Consider the following 18,051-nt stretch of genomic DNA (forward strand, 5'->3'; position numbering starts at 1 on the left):
GCATGCATTCATCAGGACTACTTTTAAATTGTGTGCAGCGCAATTGAAATATTGGCATTGGGCCTAATGCACAATGTCTCAGGAAATACTGTCTGGATAGAAAATACTCGTTATAGAAAACAGTCAGGCCCGCAACCTGGACCTACAGGCCACAAAAAGTGCACGTGCTGGTTGTTTTATTTATTTTTTTGGGGGGGGGGATTCAGCTGTTTTCGGAAGATGGGCCAGCTGGTTCTAATATTGGGGTGCCAGAGAAAAGCTTGGATTGGGCTGAGTGGGAGCTGGCCAAGAGACCTGAGGAGTGCTGAGGAGTGCTTGGGTTTGGGGTTTGATTGTGGGGTTTGAGCAAAGCTGGAAAGTTATTTATTTAAATCATGGTTTTCAATTTCATTTTCGATAAGTGTTTAAAAACATTAAATGCACCATGCATTATGTGGGTTTAATGTTGTAACAACACAGAATAAAACAATTATTAAAAGTCCAATGATGATAGTGCCCATTACTGCTTATCACATGATAATTTATTAACAATATTTCAACTGTGTAGATTACATTTGATGACTTAATTTCCTTCCAAGTCATCTCATCGCTAAAGAGCTGCTGCCTATGCTGTCTGACAAAATCACAATTTTGTAGTTCTTCAAATACATAAGGCATACTTTTATGACTGCTGAATATACCAACTATTAACCACTTAGATCATGTATTTTCAGGTAGAGATACCTTGTGAAGCAACAGCTGCTCTCTATATGATCTCACCATCGGCATTCTCTCTTCAGTAGCAGGCGTAAAAGAAACAGATCCGACAAGTAGATGCGCAATGAATTATGATCATTGTTGTTAATTACTACGTTTTTAAGCCCTAAACTATGTAGAATATTGGCCTGTTGGAAACATCACACAGTTCAGGCTGGATCTGATTTGTCTGTAGAGAAACTGAGCTATGTGCGCATTGAGCTCACAGAAGAAAAAAAACTGAACGAAATGGAATTCTAATTATTTAACCGACATTGGTCAATTAGTTGTTTAAAAAATCAAAATAACTGGAATTTTGGTTAATCGCTCAGCACTACAGGTCAAGTACGGCTCGTGATGCAGGTTCACCTAGCCTATACAGGAAAGTTGTAAATTCTAAAACATTGGTAGCTGACGAGTATGCTGTTGCATCGAACATTTGTTTCACAATCTGCAATGTTTGAATTTCCATCTTTCAATTACTGAACAACCAGCCAGCAGTCACAAAATGGCAGCTTTGCTACAAAGCTATAGCTTCTGAGAAATGTTTAAAATGAGAACATTATGACCAAATAGGCCTACCAATAAACATTTATCCATAAGCTAAAGCAAAGCTATTACATGCCCTGGCACCCAGCACCTCGACTTAATCGGTGTGCGTTTCTTTTTCTTCTAGACCACAGAAAGCCTAACATCGACTCGATAGGCATGCAGAAGCATAGACATGTAGCAATTTAAGCACCACGGACAACAACCGGTAGTCTATACTTTGTGAGTGGCTGGCTGGCTGGCTAACACAGTATACATTATATTTTAGGGGTGTGGGGACTCCGACATTGCGGGTGTCCAGAGAATCTCGAATGTGAAGATGCATTTCAATGCTTTATCTTCATGCCTCTGTAGCCGAAGAGAACACTTTGGTAGTCATTTCTATATGTATTGCCATGAGTTTAATATCCACATGTTGTATCCTACATGTGCACACTTGAAAGTTGTCATTGAATTGATTTACAACTTACACACTTTTAGTAAATATACATTTGTATAATGTTTTGCTCTGTCACAATTTAGTCTAGTTGTCTTTGACAAATGAGTAATTCAATGTATTTTCAATTAATGATTATTAAAAGACAAAATGTTGAACAAGACTAAAAACCTTGGGCTCATCATGCTTCACTTATAGGCAAGAACAAACTGACAAATGCCTTTGCTTTGATCACACTCACAGACAACCTGACTATATCCTAAGAATATCTTGGACATTTTTATTGTTATAGTATAACGATTACAGTTCAAACGGACAGAAAAACAGCTCTCACAGACTAGGCTTCGAATTTCCATGGTACTGTAGATTGAGTGAAACACTGCTGCAATTAAACATTTGATATGGATGCACAATGCTACTGCTAATTAAAGAACACTACTAGTGGTTAGATGATAGGTATATGATCACGACCAATGCTCAATTGGGGTAACATATTTTAATGTATTGGAGAAAACAAAGTCAGAGGGGGTATCATCATGGGAATAGGAGTGGATTTTTTGTCTCTGTCCCAAATGACACCCCATTCGCTATTTAGTGCACTTATTTTCCCTGGGACCCATATGGCTCTAGTCAAAAGTAGTGCATTATATATGGATTGGGTGCCAATTGGGACGCTCCTGTGTAGTGGAATCCCAACTCACTGTGGGTTTGAAATTGTGATGAGCAAATCATCGGGGCAGCAGGTAGCCCAGTGGTTAGTGTTGGACTAGTAACCGAAAGGTTGCAAGATCAAATCCCCGACAAGGTAAAAATCTGTTGTTCTGCCCCTGAACAAGGCAGTTAACCCACTGTTCCTAAGCCGTCAATAAAAATAAGAATTTGTTCTTAACTGATTTGCCTAGTTAAATAAAGGGAAAAAAATCATCTGGATGGCAGGATACTTCGAGATATGGGGATACTCTCTTCCTCACTTTACAACCACTGCGCCTGAATAGAGGAGTAAACTACTCCCATTGTCCCCCACGAGTGGCTGGATGTTCTCCTTGTGTTTCACAGTAAGGGGAAAATTCCTTATTAACATGTTATAGCATCTTGTACCTATTGACAAATACAAGGCAGATAGTCGTTAGCTAAGGATTTCATTATTCTACCCTCAACTAGATTGCCTCGTTTCGGAGTCAATACTTGGTAGACCACAAAATTGGCTTGTTACAAACAAGCTTTTATTTAAAGGTAAAAAAGAAAAAAAGAAAACACACAGCACAAAAAGTCCAGTCAAACTAAGGTGGATACAGAAATGGAAGATTTCCTGTCATCTTGTCTACTTTGAGGCCAGTAAGTGTGATGGTCCCATGGAGGTTGCAGATCACAATTATGTACATAAAAAATAAACGAGCACAAAACTACATTTCTCAGGAGGCTGGATGCACTGTCAAGTGTAAGTAAGAATGTTGGGCTGAGTCTCAATTTCACCAACCTTCTCCCGAAGTGTACGCTTGCTATGGTGGAATTTTTACAATGGTGGAAACTCCCTCCAGCCAACTCTTACACACCACTCATATGCTTTTAAAACATCACGTGGAGTGTGTCAGTATACACTTCTGGAAAAGGGTGAAGAATCGGGATGTAGCCTTTGGGTAGTATCCTTAACCTTCACATCTCAACAGACGTCACTCTCTCTGCTCCATCTTGACTTTAGGAGGCTTCAGGAAGGACCGGGGTTTCTTCTCTTTTTTAGCCTTGCTCTTGCCTGCCTGGAAACTCCTCCAACTGTCCACTCGCCCATCCCTTGTTTCCTTGTGAAAATATAAGGTAGAGTCAGCGATGCACTAAGTAAACAGCAATATCGGGGATGACTTCTGAAACAACTACAACTATCTGCAGTTCACCTTGCTGCTCGTGGCAACGCCATACCCCTGAATCAGTTAAAACAACTGAAGAGCTAGTTATTCAACAGTAGGTACTCTGTCTCTCCTCATCCCAGGTTATTTTGGGTGATGATCAAAGTTCTGCCAAAACATTACCACCCCCCAAAAAAATGACTGAAATGTATTTACAACCTTTTTTCAACATACCTCAAAGTTTTTCTGCCATTCCCTCTCTCGCTTAGCTTTCTCTGCCGTCTCAATCTCTTCCTCTCTTGCCCTTTTCCTGAAAAGGAAAACATGAAACATTGAATTCCATTATATTCCCTCCTTAAGGACACAAAAAGACAAGCACAAAGACATTAAGGGCCATGTACAGTGCATTCGGAAAGTATTCAGACCCCTTGACTTTCCACTTTGTTACGTTACAGCCTTATTCATTTATTTTTTATCTATATTCACACACAATACCCCATAACAAAGCAAAAACAGGTTTTTAGAAATGTTTGCAAATATATTTAACATAAAAAAACAGAAATATTACATTTACATAAGTATTCAGACCCTTTACTCAGTACTTTGTTGAAGCACATTTGGCAGGGAATACAGCCTCAAGTCTTCTTGGGTATGACGCTACAATCTGGGCACACCTGTATTTGGGGAGTTTCACACATTTTTCTCTGCAGATCCTCTCAAGCTCTGTCAGGTTGGATGGGGAGCGTCGCTGCACAGCTATTTTCAGGTCTCTCCAGAGATGTTCGATCAGGTTGAAGTCTGGGCTCTGGCCGGCCAACTCAAGGATGAACTTTCAGAGACTTGTCCCAAAGCCACTCCTGTGTTGTCTTGGCTGTTGGTGAACCTTCATCCCAGTCGATTCCTAAGAGCTCTGGAGCAGGTTTTCATCAAGGACCTCTTTACTTTGCTCTGTTCATCTTTCCCTCAATCTTGACTAGTCTCCCAGTCCCTGCTGCTGAAAAACATCCCCACAGCATGATTCTGCCACCACGCTTCACCGTAGGGATGGTACCAGGTTTCCTTCAGATGCCATTCAGGCCAGAGTTCAATCTTGGTTTCATCAGACCAGAGAATCCCGTTTCTCCTGGTCCGAGAGTCCTTAGGTGCCTTTTGGCAAACTCCAAGCGGGTTGTATAAAGGCCTGATTGGTGGAGTGCTGCAGAGATGGTTGTCCTTCTGGAAGAGTCTCCCATCTCTACAGAGGAACTCTGGAGTGCTGTCAGAGTGACCATTGTGGGCTCCTGGTGACCTCCCTGACCAAGGCCTTTCTCCCCCCGATTGCTCAGTTTGGCCGGTGGCCAGCTTCAGGAAGAGTCTTGGTGGTTCCAAAATTATTCCATTTAAGAATGATGGAGGCCTGTTTTCTTGGGGACCTTCAATGCTGCAGAACGTTTCCCCCCCCCCCCCCCAGATCTGTGCCTCAACACAATCCTGTCTCGGAGCTCTACGGACAATTCCTTCGACCTCATGGCTTGGTTTTTGCTCTCAATGTCAACTGTGGGACCTTATATAGACAGGTGTGCGCCTTTCCAAATCATGTTCAATCAATTGAACTTACCACAGGTGGACTCCAAATCAAGTTGTAGAAACATCAAGGAAACAGGATGCACCTGAGCTCAATTTCATGGCATTTGTTTATTTTTTTAAATACATCTGCAAACATTTCTAAAACCAACTATTTTATCTTTGTCATTATGCATTATTGTTTTCCTCCCCAATTTAAATCATGTCATCGCTGCAACTCCCCAATGGGATCGGGAGGCGAAGGTCAAGCCCCCTAAACATGACCTGCCAAACCTCACTTATAAAACACCCGGCTGCTTAACCCAGAATCCAGCCACACCAATGTGTTGGAGGAAACATTGTTCAACTGACGATCATGGTCAGCCTGCAGAAGCCCGGCCCGTCACAAGGAGTCGCTAGAGCACGATGAGCCAAGAAAAGCCCTGCCCCCCCGGCCAAACCCTCCCTTAACCTGGACGACGCACGGCCGGTTGTGATAGAACCTGGGATGGAACCTAGGTCTATAGTGACGCCTTAAACCGCTGCCCCACTCGGGATCGAACCCGGATCTGCAGTGATGCCTTAGATGCCTTAGCCACTCGGGAGGCCCAACATTGAATAGGTTTACATGCACACTAATAATTCAATATTGAATTGATTATGGCAGTGGGCAGATTATGCAATTAGGACATTTAAACACCTTAAAACGGTCTTCCAGCGGTGTACTTGATCTGCGCATGTGCTAGCGCCAGCTGAGCGAGCCTCCCTCTTCAGTGCCAGTGAAGTGTGTTTGGAACAACAATGGATGTGTCTTAGAAGTAGTTCAAACTTCATACAGCATGTCCAAACTCAGAATCAAATATGCGTCCCAAAAATGTGTTCACTGCGATAGATTGTTCATTTTCACCAACGATTTTCTGCAGTTAGAGTGCCACCAGGTAGCCTGGTTTCAGATGGGTCCACGTAAATAGGATTATAAAAGGAAATCGTTATTCTTGTAAAGCATGTAACATTTTTTAAATGAGCTATTATATTAAATCTGACTATCCACAACAATCACATTATTGTGTGCAGGTAACTGCACACGCTGTGAGTCTTCTGTGCTGTGTTCTGTATTTCATGGACAATATACAGCCTTCAGAAAGTATTCACACTCCTTGAATTTCTCCACATTTTATTGTTATACAACTTGAATTTAAAATGAATTAGATTACGTTTTTGTGTCACTGGCCTACACACACAATCGATTTTTTAATTAATAAAAAATGGTAAAGCTGAAATGTGTTGAGTCAATAAGTATTCAACCCCTTTGTTATGGCAAGCCAAAATAAGTTCAGGAGTAAACATGTGCTTAACAAGTCACATAAATTGCATGGACTCACTGTGTGCAATAAGTGTTTAACATAAAATGTAAATGACTACACCAAATAGGGATAATTGCAACTCCAAAACCACTGAGTACCACTTCACATTTTGAAGCATGGTGGCGGCTGCATGTATGCTTGTCATTGGCAAGGACTAGGGAGTTTTTTTAGGATAAAAATAACCAGAATAGAGAAAAGCAAAATCCTTTCCAACAGACACTAGGAGACAAATTCACCTTTCAGCAGGACAATAACATAAAACACAAGGCCAGATATACACTGGAGCCGCTTATCAAGTCGACGCTGAATGTTACCAAGTGGCCTAGCTAAAGTTTGGATTTAAAACCGGCCTGAAAATCTATGGCAAGTTGACTGAAATGGCACCATTACCTTTCATGCATGTCCTTGGCTTCCCGCTCCTTCCTCTTGATTTCAAGCTCTGCAAACAGCTTCATAGTCTGCTTGTACACCGCCTGTCTGAACTGACGATCAAGAAAAGTGGTTTCCTTAGTAAAATAACAATAAGCCCAGTCTCAAAAACAGCCTTACATCTGTTACAAGTTATATTTAACCACTTGTCGATACCATTTCTGGGTCATCCTCCTCCAAGAATTGAGGCTTCCCATCCTTCTTCAGCTGTTTCTTCTTCTCTTTCATCTGTTGCAATTTTAAAAAAAAGATGCAGTTGAAGTGTCATATGCTGTGGCAATACATGAACTCAACTGTAATCGTGGCATCACTAGTATTAATACAATTGTACAGTGAATCTATGTCCCAAATGGCACCCTATTCCCTTTATAGTGCATTACTTTTGACCAGAACCCTATAGGTCATGGTCAAAAGTAGTGGACAATATAGGGAATAGGGTTCCATTTGGGAAGCTACTGTACCTATGAGACGTGTGAACAGAGGGACAGGTGGTTAGTTACTCACATTATGCTCAACATATTCCCTTCCTGCTTGGATCACATCAACTGCCCTCTTCTTCTGTTCTGGGTCCAGCAGGTTTTTGTATGCCTTGTCCACAGCTAGAAATACAGTGGGATTGGGGTTGTTAAGAACTCTTTGAATGTATTCATCTAACTGATGTAGACATACGGTTGACGGCAATTATATTTCTACCTTCAAAGGCTAGTTGTGCTCTGTCTGGATCATCCTGGTTCTTGTCTGGATGGACCAAGATGGACAACTGAAATGGAAGGAGAAATTAGTTGGCCTTTCATTAGTGTGAGAATCAACCATATCAAATCAGTGTATTTGTTAAATACACAGGAAACATTGGGGTGTAAATGGCAGTGGTGGGAAAAGTACCCAATTGTCATACTTGAGTAAAAGTATAGATAGAAAGTTACTTGAGTAAAAGTCACCCAGTAAAATACTACTTGAGTAAAAGTCTAAAAGCATTGGCTTTGAAATATACCTTAAGTACCAAAAGTACATTTATTTGATCAAATATACTAAGTATAAATCATTTCAAATTCTTATATTATGCAAACCCGAAAGCAGAATTCTCTTGTTTTTAAAATGTATGTATAGCCAGGGTCACATTCCAACACTCAGAGATTAGTTACAAAAGATGCACTTGTGTTTAGTGAGTCCGCCAGAACATAGGCAGTAGGGATGACCAGGTGTTCTCTTGATACGCGAGTGAATTTCACAATTTTCCTGATCTGCTATGCATTCAAAATGTAACGAGTACTTTTTGGTGACAGGGAAAATGTATAGAGTAAAAGGCACAATATTTTCTTTAGGAATGTAGTGAAGTAAAAGTATATATATTTTTAAAATACATTTAATTGAACCTTTATTTAACTAACCAAGTCAGTTAAGAACAAATTCTTATTTACAATGACAGCCTACCAGGGAACAGTGGGTTAACTACCTTGTTCAGGAGCAGAAGGACAGATTTTTACATTGTCAACTCGTGGATTCGATCCAGCAACCTTTCGGTTACTGGCCCAATGCTCGCCCCAAGTAAAAGTTGTCAAAAATATAAATAGTGAAGTAGTACTTTAAAGTATTTTAACTAAAGTACTTTACACTACTGGTAAACGGTGCAATGAAATGCTTTATTTGCAAGCTCTCTCTCAACAGTGCAGTGAAACATGAACTCAAAATAATAACATAAGGCAATAAGTGGTGCAATACAAATAAGGCAGTAGAACATTAAAGATGTTTTTGTTATGTTTTTGTTATTGTTGTTATGTTGCAGAGCTGAGGAGTGTGAGCAGAATAGTAAAGAAAATTGCAATACGTAGTGCTCTTCTATGTAGAGTCTGACCGATAAATCAATTTTATTGGCCGATAGCCCTTCACAAAAATAGTTGCATTGGTCTTTATTCCACAGATAAAGCGGCGGTATTATATACATTGAAATAACAAATACGTCTGCTAATTTGCAGTCGGTTTTTTCCCTAGGGGGTGCTCTGTGTATTGCTCGTTGAACATAATTCTGCACTAAAACACGAGGTGAGAAGAATAGGCCTTATTGATTTTTATTTAACTGGGCAGTTAAGAACAAATTATTATTTACAGTGACGGCCTAGGAACAGTGGGTTATTAGCCTTTTTTGAATAAGTAAATCATCAAAAGTGCTCTATACCAAGCAAGCAGCCCTGTCCTCATCACTTCCAGTGAGGGAAAAAAGTATTTGATCCCCTGCTGATTTTGTATGTTTGCCCACTGACAAAGAAATGATCAGTCTATCAATTTTAATGGTAGGTTTATTTGAAGTGAGAGAGACAGAATAACAACAACAAAAATCCAGAAAAACACATGTCAGAAATGTTATAAATTGATTTGCATTTTAATAAGGGAAATAAGTATTTGACCCCCTCTGCAAAACCTGACTTAGTACTTGGTGGCAAAACCCTTGTTGGAAATCACAGAGGTCAGACGTTTCTTGTAGTTGGCCACAAGGTTTGCACACATCTCAGGAGGGAGATGTGAGGCCTAGCCAGTCTCCAGACTTTAATCCCATTGAAAATCTGTGGAGGGAGCTGAAGGTTCGAGTTGCCAAACGTCAGCCTCAAAACCTTAATGACTTGGAGACGATCTGCAGAGGAGTGGGACAAAATCCCTCCTGAGAAAGTTATCTGCTTATAAAAAAGATTTAAAAAAAGAGTAGCACGGTGGCGCTGTTCGTTGTCAACCAAATTAGGTTGCTGTTACTCCAGTCTATTGCAGAATTCAGCCTTTTTGACAGCATACACGGTGGGGCAAAAAAGTATTTAGTCAGCCACCAATTGTGCAAGTTCTCCCACGTAAAAAGATGAGGCCTGTAATTTATCATAGGTACACTTCAACTATGACAGACAATTATTATTATTTTTAAACAGAAAATCACATTGTAGGATTTTTTATGAATTTATTTGCAAATTATGGTGGAAAATAAGTATTTGGTCAATAACAAAAGTTTATTTCCCACCATAATTTGCAAATAAATTCATAAAAAATCCTACAATGTGATTCTCTGGATTTTTCCCCCTCATTTTGTCTGAAAATTACAGGCCTCTCATCTTTTGAAGTGGGAGAACTTGCACAATTGGTGGCTGACTAAATACTTTTTTTGGCCCACTTGTACTAAAGTCGATTTAAAAATTCACACTAGTCCCCTCTTCAGTGATTGGTGTTTTCGGGCCGTGACAACGGAAAGCCAGCAGGCAGACATACGGTATGTTTTAGCAGGGAAGTTTGGTAGGGTGACCTGATTTGTAACTATGAAAATAATTTTGTCAAACAGATCGAGAAACAAAAAGTGTACGTCTTATTCTAGAGGGGCGTCAATAAATAGAAAAATAATTGGGTTAGGGTGTAGAGCAAGATTTATGCCATCCTGTCTTCAGGATATCTTATTATTGATTTACTTTTAGTCTGATCAGTGGAACAATTCTTATTCTTAACAATAGGCTAAAATATAGGGTATTAACCTGTGCTTGTCAGTAAGAACAGTACTGTTATTCCCCACACCTATTGTATTATTCCTCTTCTTCACAATTTTGCCAGTGTAATCACATATGCCTACTTGTGTCTTTGAAAATGAATTATATCAGGCTATGTATTTTTGCTGTACTTTGTGGACAGTTTCAAATAAGTCATAAATAGACATTAGCTATTAAATGCTCCAGGTATCTAATACAATTGGACACTTTAGTATTGTGCATATGCTAGGCAGAGATGGTATGGGGACTCACAACCGATCCTGTTGTCCATGTAGAGCAAGATGATGTCAAGGAGCTTCAACTCGTTGGAATAAACCAACTGAATATTGATATTCACTTGAAGGTTGGGTGATTGAAAATGTTCTTGTTATAACAATTCATTTCTCAAACACCCAGCACTTCAGATGAAGCCAACCCAGCAAGCAGGAATTTCTTCTAGCCCTATTTTAAAGAGAGCGTTCACCCAAATTACAAAATCTTTGTGTCCTTACCTTGAAAGCAGTCTATGGACAAGGAGACTGCAATCTATGATTTGGTTACCCACTGCCAATTAATATATATATTTTTAAATATACTTTAAATTTAATCCCCCAAAAATGTCTAAGTAACAAACTCAGCGAATGACGAGTGTTAACGTTCAAAGCATCCTGAATACACCTTATTTTTTACATTTTCCACCATGGTCATACACCTAAGCCATGCCAAAATACATAGAATTGCATTTAAAACAGTACAATTTTCCATCTAGGGGTTGTGCCAGGGCGCAATGAAATTCACATAGTAAATATCACTCCAAGCTTTCTTCAAATGTTGGCAGCCCTGCAGGAAGGTAGTTAGCTTAGCTAGCTAGCAATCTGTACAGACACTCCTCCTTGATACATTACTATCTGGGCTCTATGTCAGTGGGCTTATTTAGTTCGTTTTCTGCAAAAAGCAAGACAATTGGCGCAGATCAATCATTCAGGCGATGTGCTTGCATGCATGATGAGAAGATTGTTGTTAGCTAAATTAGAACGTGTTACTAAAACCAATGCAGTAACTATTTTACTGCATGAATGTTCAGTCATCAGCGGATGCCATTTGCAGTTGAAATATACAGCCAATGAATTTTGTATTGAATAACAGTAATTTACATTATGGTTTCAGTAAGAAAACATTGTCCTAATAAAGAGCTAGCTTGTGCTTTTCATAACAAGCTCTTAATGGGTTTCCACTTCCACAATGTCAAAAAAAAATTAGGAAAACAAAATGTTGCTTTTTGGTCTTAATTTAAGGTTAGGGTTAGCCATAAGTTTAGCAGTGAGGTTAAGAGAAATTGTAGAGATAGGCAGGGGTTATGACTTTGTGGCTGTGGTAACCACAGCCAAAGTCATAACCCCCTGCCTATTTGTGACAGCCCTCTCATTGCAAGGTTGCCATAAAGGCATGCATCTCAGTGCTAGAGGTGTCACTACAGACCCTGGTTCGATTCCAGGCTGTATCACAACCAGCCATGATTGGGAGTAACATAGGGTGGCGCACAATTAGCCCAGCGTCGTCCGGGTTAGGGTTTGGCCGTCATTGTAAATATTAATTTGTTCTTAACTGATTACCTACCGTAGTTAATTTTTTTTATTTAAGTGTTTCTTTACATGACCTTTGTAAAGCACTGTAGTGAATCTACTCAATACAGATTAAATCTAGTGGTGACATTACGAACTGCAAGTTTCTGTATAGGTTATGAACGTTGCAGTTTCAGATTTACTTTGAGACAGAGTTAAATTTTTTATTATATATTTGTTTACCTTTATTTAACAAGGCAAGTCAGTTAAGAACAAATTCTTATTTTCAATGACGGCCTAGTGGGTTAACTGTCTGTTCAGGGGCAGAACGACAGATTTGTACCTTGTCAGCTCGGGGATTTGAACTTGCAACCTTCCGGTTACTAGTCCAACGCTCTAACCACTAGGCTACCCTGCCGCCCCATTCATTCAGCCCTTATTGTTTATTCATGTGCTTGTGGTGCTTCAGCACAAACACTTACAGATTCTTACCCACTGCAGTAGATAGGTACAACTTAAAGATATGTCTAAGAAGGGAAACAGAACAACTTTTGTATTTACTTTCATACTTATAGAAGATAGTTGCTTTTTGATGGTTATCATGTAAACCACAAATAGAATGTTCTTAAATAATGTTAATTTAAATACTTAGTTAAGAAATCAACATTTAGAGTATCTGTTAATCTTCTGGAGCGTCAATTGTGTTATAAAAAGGTATGTTTTTCAAGTTTACATACACCAAATACACACACGGTAGCCAAATACACTTACTCAGTTACTCACAATTCCTGACATTTAATCTTAGTAAAAATTCCCTGTCTTAGGTCAGTTAGGGTCACCGCTTTATTTTAAGAATGTGAAATGTCAGAATAATAGTAGGGAGAATGATTTATTTAAGCATTCCCAGTGGGTCAGAAGTTTACACACACTCAATTAGTATTTGGTAGCATTGCCTTGAAATTGTTTAACTTGGGTCAAAGTTTCAGGTAGCCTTCCACAAGCTTCCCACAATAAGTTGGGTGAATTTTGGCCAATTCCTCCTGACAGAGCTGGTGTAACTGAATCAGGGTTGTAAAGGCCTCCTTGCTCGCACACGCATTTTCAGTTCTGTCCACAGATTTTCTATAGGTTTGAAATCAGGGCTTTGTGATGGCCACTCCAATACCTCGACTTTATTGTCCGTAAGCCATTTTGCCACAACTTTGCTTGGGGTCATTGTCCATTTGGAAGACCCATTTGCGACCAAGCTTTAACTTCCTGAATGATGTCTTGAGATGGCATCATGAGGATCAAAAATGAACATCTATTTTGTGAAGTGCACCAGTCCCTCCTGCAGCAAAGCACCCTCACAACATGATGCTGCCACCTCCGTGCTTCACGGTTGGGATGGTGTTCTTCGCCTTGCAAGCATCCCTTTTCCTCCAAACAATGGTCATTGTGGCCAAACAGTTCTATTTTTGTTTCATCAGACCAGAGGAAATTTCTCCAAAAAGTAGAATCTTTGCCCCCATGTGCAGTTGCAAACCGTAGTCTGGCTTTTTTATGGCGGTTTTGAAGCAGTGGCTTCTTCCTTGCTGAGCAGCCATTCAGGTTACGTCGATATAGGACTAATTTTACTGTGGATATAGATACTTTTGTACCCGTTTCCTCCAGCATCTTCACAAGGTCCTTTGCTGTTGTTCTGGGATTGATTTGCACTGTTCGCACCACAGTACGTTCATCTCTTGGAGACAGAACGCGTCTCCTTCCTGAGCGGTATGACGGCTGCGTGGTGTTTATACTTGCATACTATTGTTTGTACAGATGAACGTGGTACCTTCAGGCATTTGGAAATTGCTCCCAAGGATTAACCAGACTGGTCTTGGCTGATTTCTTTTGATTTTCCCATGATGTCAAGCAAAGAGGCGCTGAGTTTGAAGGTAGGCCTTGAAATACATCCACAGGTACACCTCCAATTGACTCAAATGATGTCAATTAGCCTATCAGAAGCTTCTAAAGCCATGCCATAATTTTCTGGAATTTCCCAAGCTGTTTAAAGGCACAGTCAACTTAGTGTTTGTAAACTTATGACCAACTGGAATTGTGATACAGTGAATTATAAGTGAAATAATCTGCCTGTAAACAATTGATTAAAAAAATTAGACGTCCTAACCGACTATAGTTTTTGTTAACAAGAAATGTGTGGAGTGGTTGAAAAACGAGTTTGAATGACTCCAAGTGTATGTAAACGTACGACTTCAACTATACATATAAATAATCGGTGACCTTTGCCTCCCTAAAATTGGTATCGGATTTCAAAAACCTATATCAGTCGAGCTCTACTTTCTTCATGCATGCAATGATGTCAGAGGGTAAAAAAAAACAGAGTTCATTGTTTGCAGTAACTTTGTTGTTGTAATATTGCAAATGGATGTGGCTGTTTCACCATTAAGAATATCAGCTATAAAGATATGGTGGGAAATATAAAACTATAGAATGTACAGTAATTTACTATGGAATGTACTTTCAAGGTGACAGTTATTTACTGTAGATAAAGTGAGCAGTACAATTAAATAACAGCAATGATGGTAGTGAGTGAAAGTGTGTATGTATGAAAGTGTGAATGGGTGTGTCAAGAGTCAGTGCAAATAGTATTTTAATAGGGTGTGGGTGACTAGCAGGTACAGTATGTGCAGGTGGAAAGCTAGGGTTAGCTGTTCAACTGTGTTATGACCTGGAAGCTGTGTTGGAACCGGTAGGTCTAAGACCGGACCCTCCGGTACCTACTGTCAGATATGTAGTATACCTACCGCTCTGAACCTCTTCTTCAACTCCTCATCTGTTGCCTCTGGATCAATTTGTAACACCTAAAAATCAAATTAGGCATTTCACTGGAAGCAAAGTTCACACTGCATAGCTTAAGCAACACAGATCTGTATTTACCTCAAGCGATTCAAACAGCTAGACAAAGTTGCCGGTGTTGTACAAAGGATGTTGCAAGACCCACTGATTGATCCTTAAAAAAAAATAAAATAAATCCCCTAGGCCTCACTCCCCCCTATCTGTGATTACCTACCGCAGCCCTCATCCTCCACATTTAACACCCATTCTGCCAGTCACATTCTGTTAAAAGGTCCCCAAAGCACACACATCAATTCAAATTTTATTTGTCACATGCGCCGAATACAACAGGTGTAGACCTTACAGTGAAATGCTTACTTAGGTGGAAAGCTAGGGTTAGCTGTTCAACTGTGTTATGACCTGGACCAACAACGCAGTTAAGAAAAAGAAGTGTTAGGCAAAAAAATTATAAATAAGGTGTGGTGTTGCTACTATGCTGTGTTGTCATGTGTTGCTGCCATGCTCTGTTGTTGTTTTAAGTCTCTCTTCATGTAGTGTTGTGTGTCTATTGTCATATATATATATATATATATATATATATATTTTATCCCAGCTCCTGTCCCCACAGGAGACCTTTTGGTAGGCCATCATTGTAAATTAAGACGTTTTTAATTGACTTGCCTAGTTAAATAAAAATGGTACACTACCCCTTTTCCTTTGAGAAACACACTCTTGCACTTTACCATCTCGCCCAAATACAAGTCACACAAACTTATAATTTAACTTCTGACACTAATGCAGCACCTTCAACAAGTATCTCAAATGGGTTGAAACCTGCTACGATGCACCTGTCAGCACAACACCTAAGCCATTATGGCAAGAGGCTTGAACCTCAATGAGGTTGCTGGTGTTGTACTAAGGACACTTTAATGCAGTTATACACAACAACCTTGTCACAATAATAATAGATCAACTACAGCTGCATGTGACAGGAACTAGCCACTTACCTCAAACGGGTTTAAATTGAAGTAGGATGACCCAGGTCTGAGCAGCCTGTCTATTTGCTGCTTCGAGGTTAGCACAGAGTCTCTTTTCTCTATCTGCTTTACCTGTTGAACAGAGATATGCCATATTAGTTAGGGTCACAGAAGTTCAGTCATGGTCATATTAGCAAGCAAATGGATATTTACATCATCTTGGTCCCTTTCACTGGCCAGCTGGCATAGCATTATCTGTCATGACTCATGAGTCCACTTGGGGAAGGTTGGATAGATGGAACTGAGTATGTTTACATTCATGCCAGAGATCCAACCCGCTTGCTTACAGCTGCACTAGGGTCAGACAGGCTTCCTGTCTAGATTAAAACACCCCAGAGCTGGTGCGAGATATGGCTCAGAAAATGAGGGATGAGAAATGTGTTTTACTCCTAAAATTGTCCCATTACCCTAACCGTTACACCGTGAAGATTGAATGATTTCTAAAAACGAGTAGTCTTTCAATCTTCTTGGTGTAACAGTTGGCATAATGGGACAATTCGGAGTACTATACAACGTATTTCTTATCCCTGGATTGGGGTATATTTTCCTAGTCATATATCTTAATCTACACAGGAAGCCTGTCCAGCCTAGTGCAGCTAGCTGTAAAAGAGGGTCAAATCTGCTGTGCTGGCTAGCAAGAGCACAAAACAGATCAAATACTCAACCATTTCACCACCGTTTAAATGGGAAACAAAATTCCTCTACACTGATAGAATAGCCGCGTAACAAACTATATGCGTGTCATGATCACAGAGAAGTGTACTGGCGAATCAACAACACTACTCGGTTAGCGTTAGCACTTGGTAGCTTAGCTTAGCTTAGCTAGCTAGCACGTACACACACAGTGTTATGCGAGCTAGCTAGCCCAGTTAACGTTAGCTAACTTTAGCCCCTCTAGCTTTTTAGCTAGCAGATGTTTGTAGGCCTCATAAATGCATGTCCAGGGGACGAATTATCGGTATTTGTCAAATTCATAATGTTAGGTTACATATCAACACACTGAGTAAGATGTATTTCCTAAATGTATCTTACCTCTGTGTAGAAATGATTGAACAAATCATCCGGACCACTCTGGGTAGAGGGCTCTCCTCCAGCAGCCGCCATCTTGGCTAAGACTTCATTCATCTGACGTCATAATATCCACTATCACATGACTGTCAATGCAGTTTTGGAGTTTTTGCGCTCAAATACATTTATACAAATAAAAAAATAGGGACCTTCAATAAATGTCAATGAAAGATATAAAACATATTGCAAAGATGTATTGTTTCAGATTGTCCTTTGAAACATTTTCCAAACAATTCAATAAATTGCGTTCAACATAGCTAGCTGATGCAAAAGCTTACACTATAAAAATGTTAATAAAATGTTGATAAAAAATTTGAAAACAGGTTAAAATATTTATTATTTTGCTCAAAAAATTATTCGGGTGTTCAAAAATATACCACAACAATTCCACCAATGATCCTTCACGGCCGATGAACAGAAAAAGCTGTTTTCAGTCGGACAATTCAGAGTATCTGTGCGTGTTCCTGGGAAGGGATCTCTCCATCAGATTCCGAGTCGGTGAAGCGTCCTCCACGCGACGGTCTCCAGAGTCCATAGAGAAAGTCTTCTAGGGTGGTCAGGCGTGTGTCCAGAGCTGTCAACTTCTGCTCGATTACCTCCTGTAGCCTGAATCCTTGATGAAACATCGACTGCATGTCCGCAGTGTACTGCAGCTGAGGCGGCAGCGGTTGAAATTAAAATTACCAATACCAATAACCAATCTCAATCATTGTTGCAAGTTATATACATTTGTCTCCAAAATAGGAATTAAGATCACGTGTACTGTCTACTAATGATACTGTATGGATAAATATCTTATAAACCCCAGACACATCTATGATGAAACGTATTGTTCAGTCACCTGGTTTTGATTCCTCTTGATGATTCTAAGGCTGATGAAGAGGATGATCAGCAAGACCACAACCAGAGCAAAGGTGACATTGGGCCACTCATGAAGTGCCCAGAACATGGCATCACTGCAAGCGCCATGGACAGATGTGTCCCGAATGCCCACTTGAGGGAACTCCATTCCAACTTGTGACCACGAGGGGATCCCACAGAGATTCATGCACGCCATCTCTGATAGTTCTAGCTCTTTTTCTTCTCCGGTCAATTGACGAGGCGCATGCTCATGAGAAACCAAAATTGGTTATGCAGACTTGAGAATTTGAAATTCCACAACCTCAACCCCTATTGT

General features: G+C 40.0%; 1 protein-coding gene across 1 annotated transcript; it reads right to left on the reverse strand.

Annotated features, from left to right (window-relative positions):
- Positions 1-1,670: 1,670 nt before the first annotated feature.
- On the reverse strand, positions 1,671-16,967 carry LOC109903751 (dnaJ homolog subfamily C member 8-like). The gene is made up of 9 exons (XM_020500656.2): positions 16,839-16,967; positions 15,777-15,878; positions 14,739-14,795; positions 7,590-7,656; positions 7,401-7,495; positions 7,053-7,124; positions 6,858-6,949; positions 3,796-3,871; positions 1,671-3,516 (listed from the first exon to the last, which is right to left on the reverse strand). Exons 1-9 carry the CDS (start codon positions 16,929-16,931, stop codon positions 3,391-3,393), a joined length of 780 nt encoding a protein of 259 aa, XP_020356245.1. The 5' UTR covers positions 16,932-16,967; the 3' UTR covers positions 1,671-3,390.
- Between the last annotated feature and the right edge of the window lie 1,084 nt (positions 16,968-18,051).

This window comes from Oncorhynchus kisutch, linkage group LG14 (genome assembly GCF_002021735.2).
Source record: "Oncorhynchus kisutch isolate 150728-3 linkage group LG14, Okis_V2, whole genome shotgun sequence".
Lineage (NCBI taxonomy): Eukaryota > Metazoa > Chordata > Actinopteri > Salmoniformes > Salmonidae > Oncorhynchus > Oncorhynchus kisutch.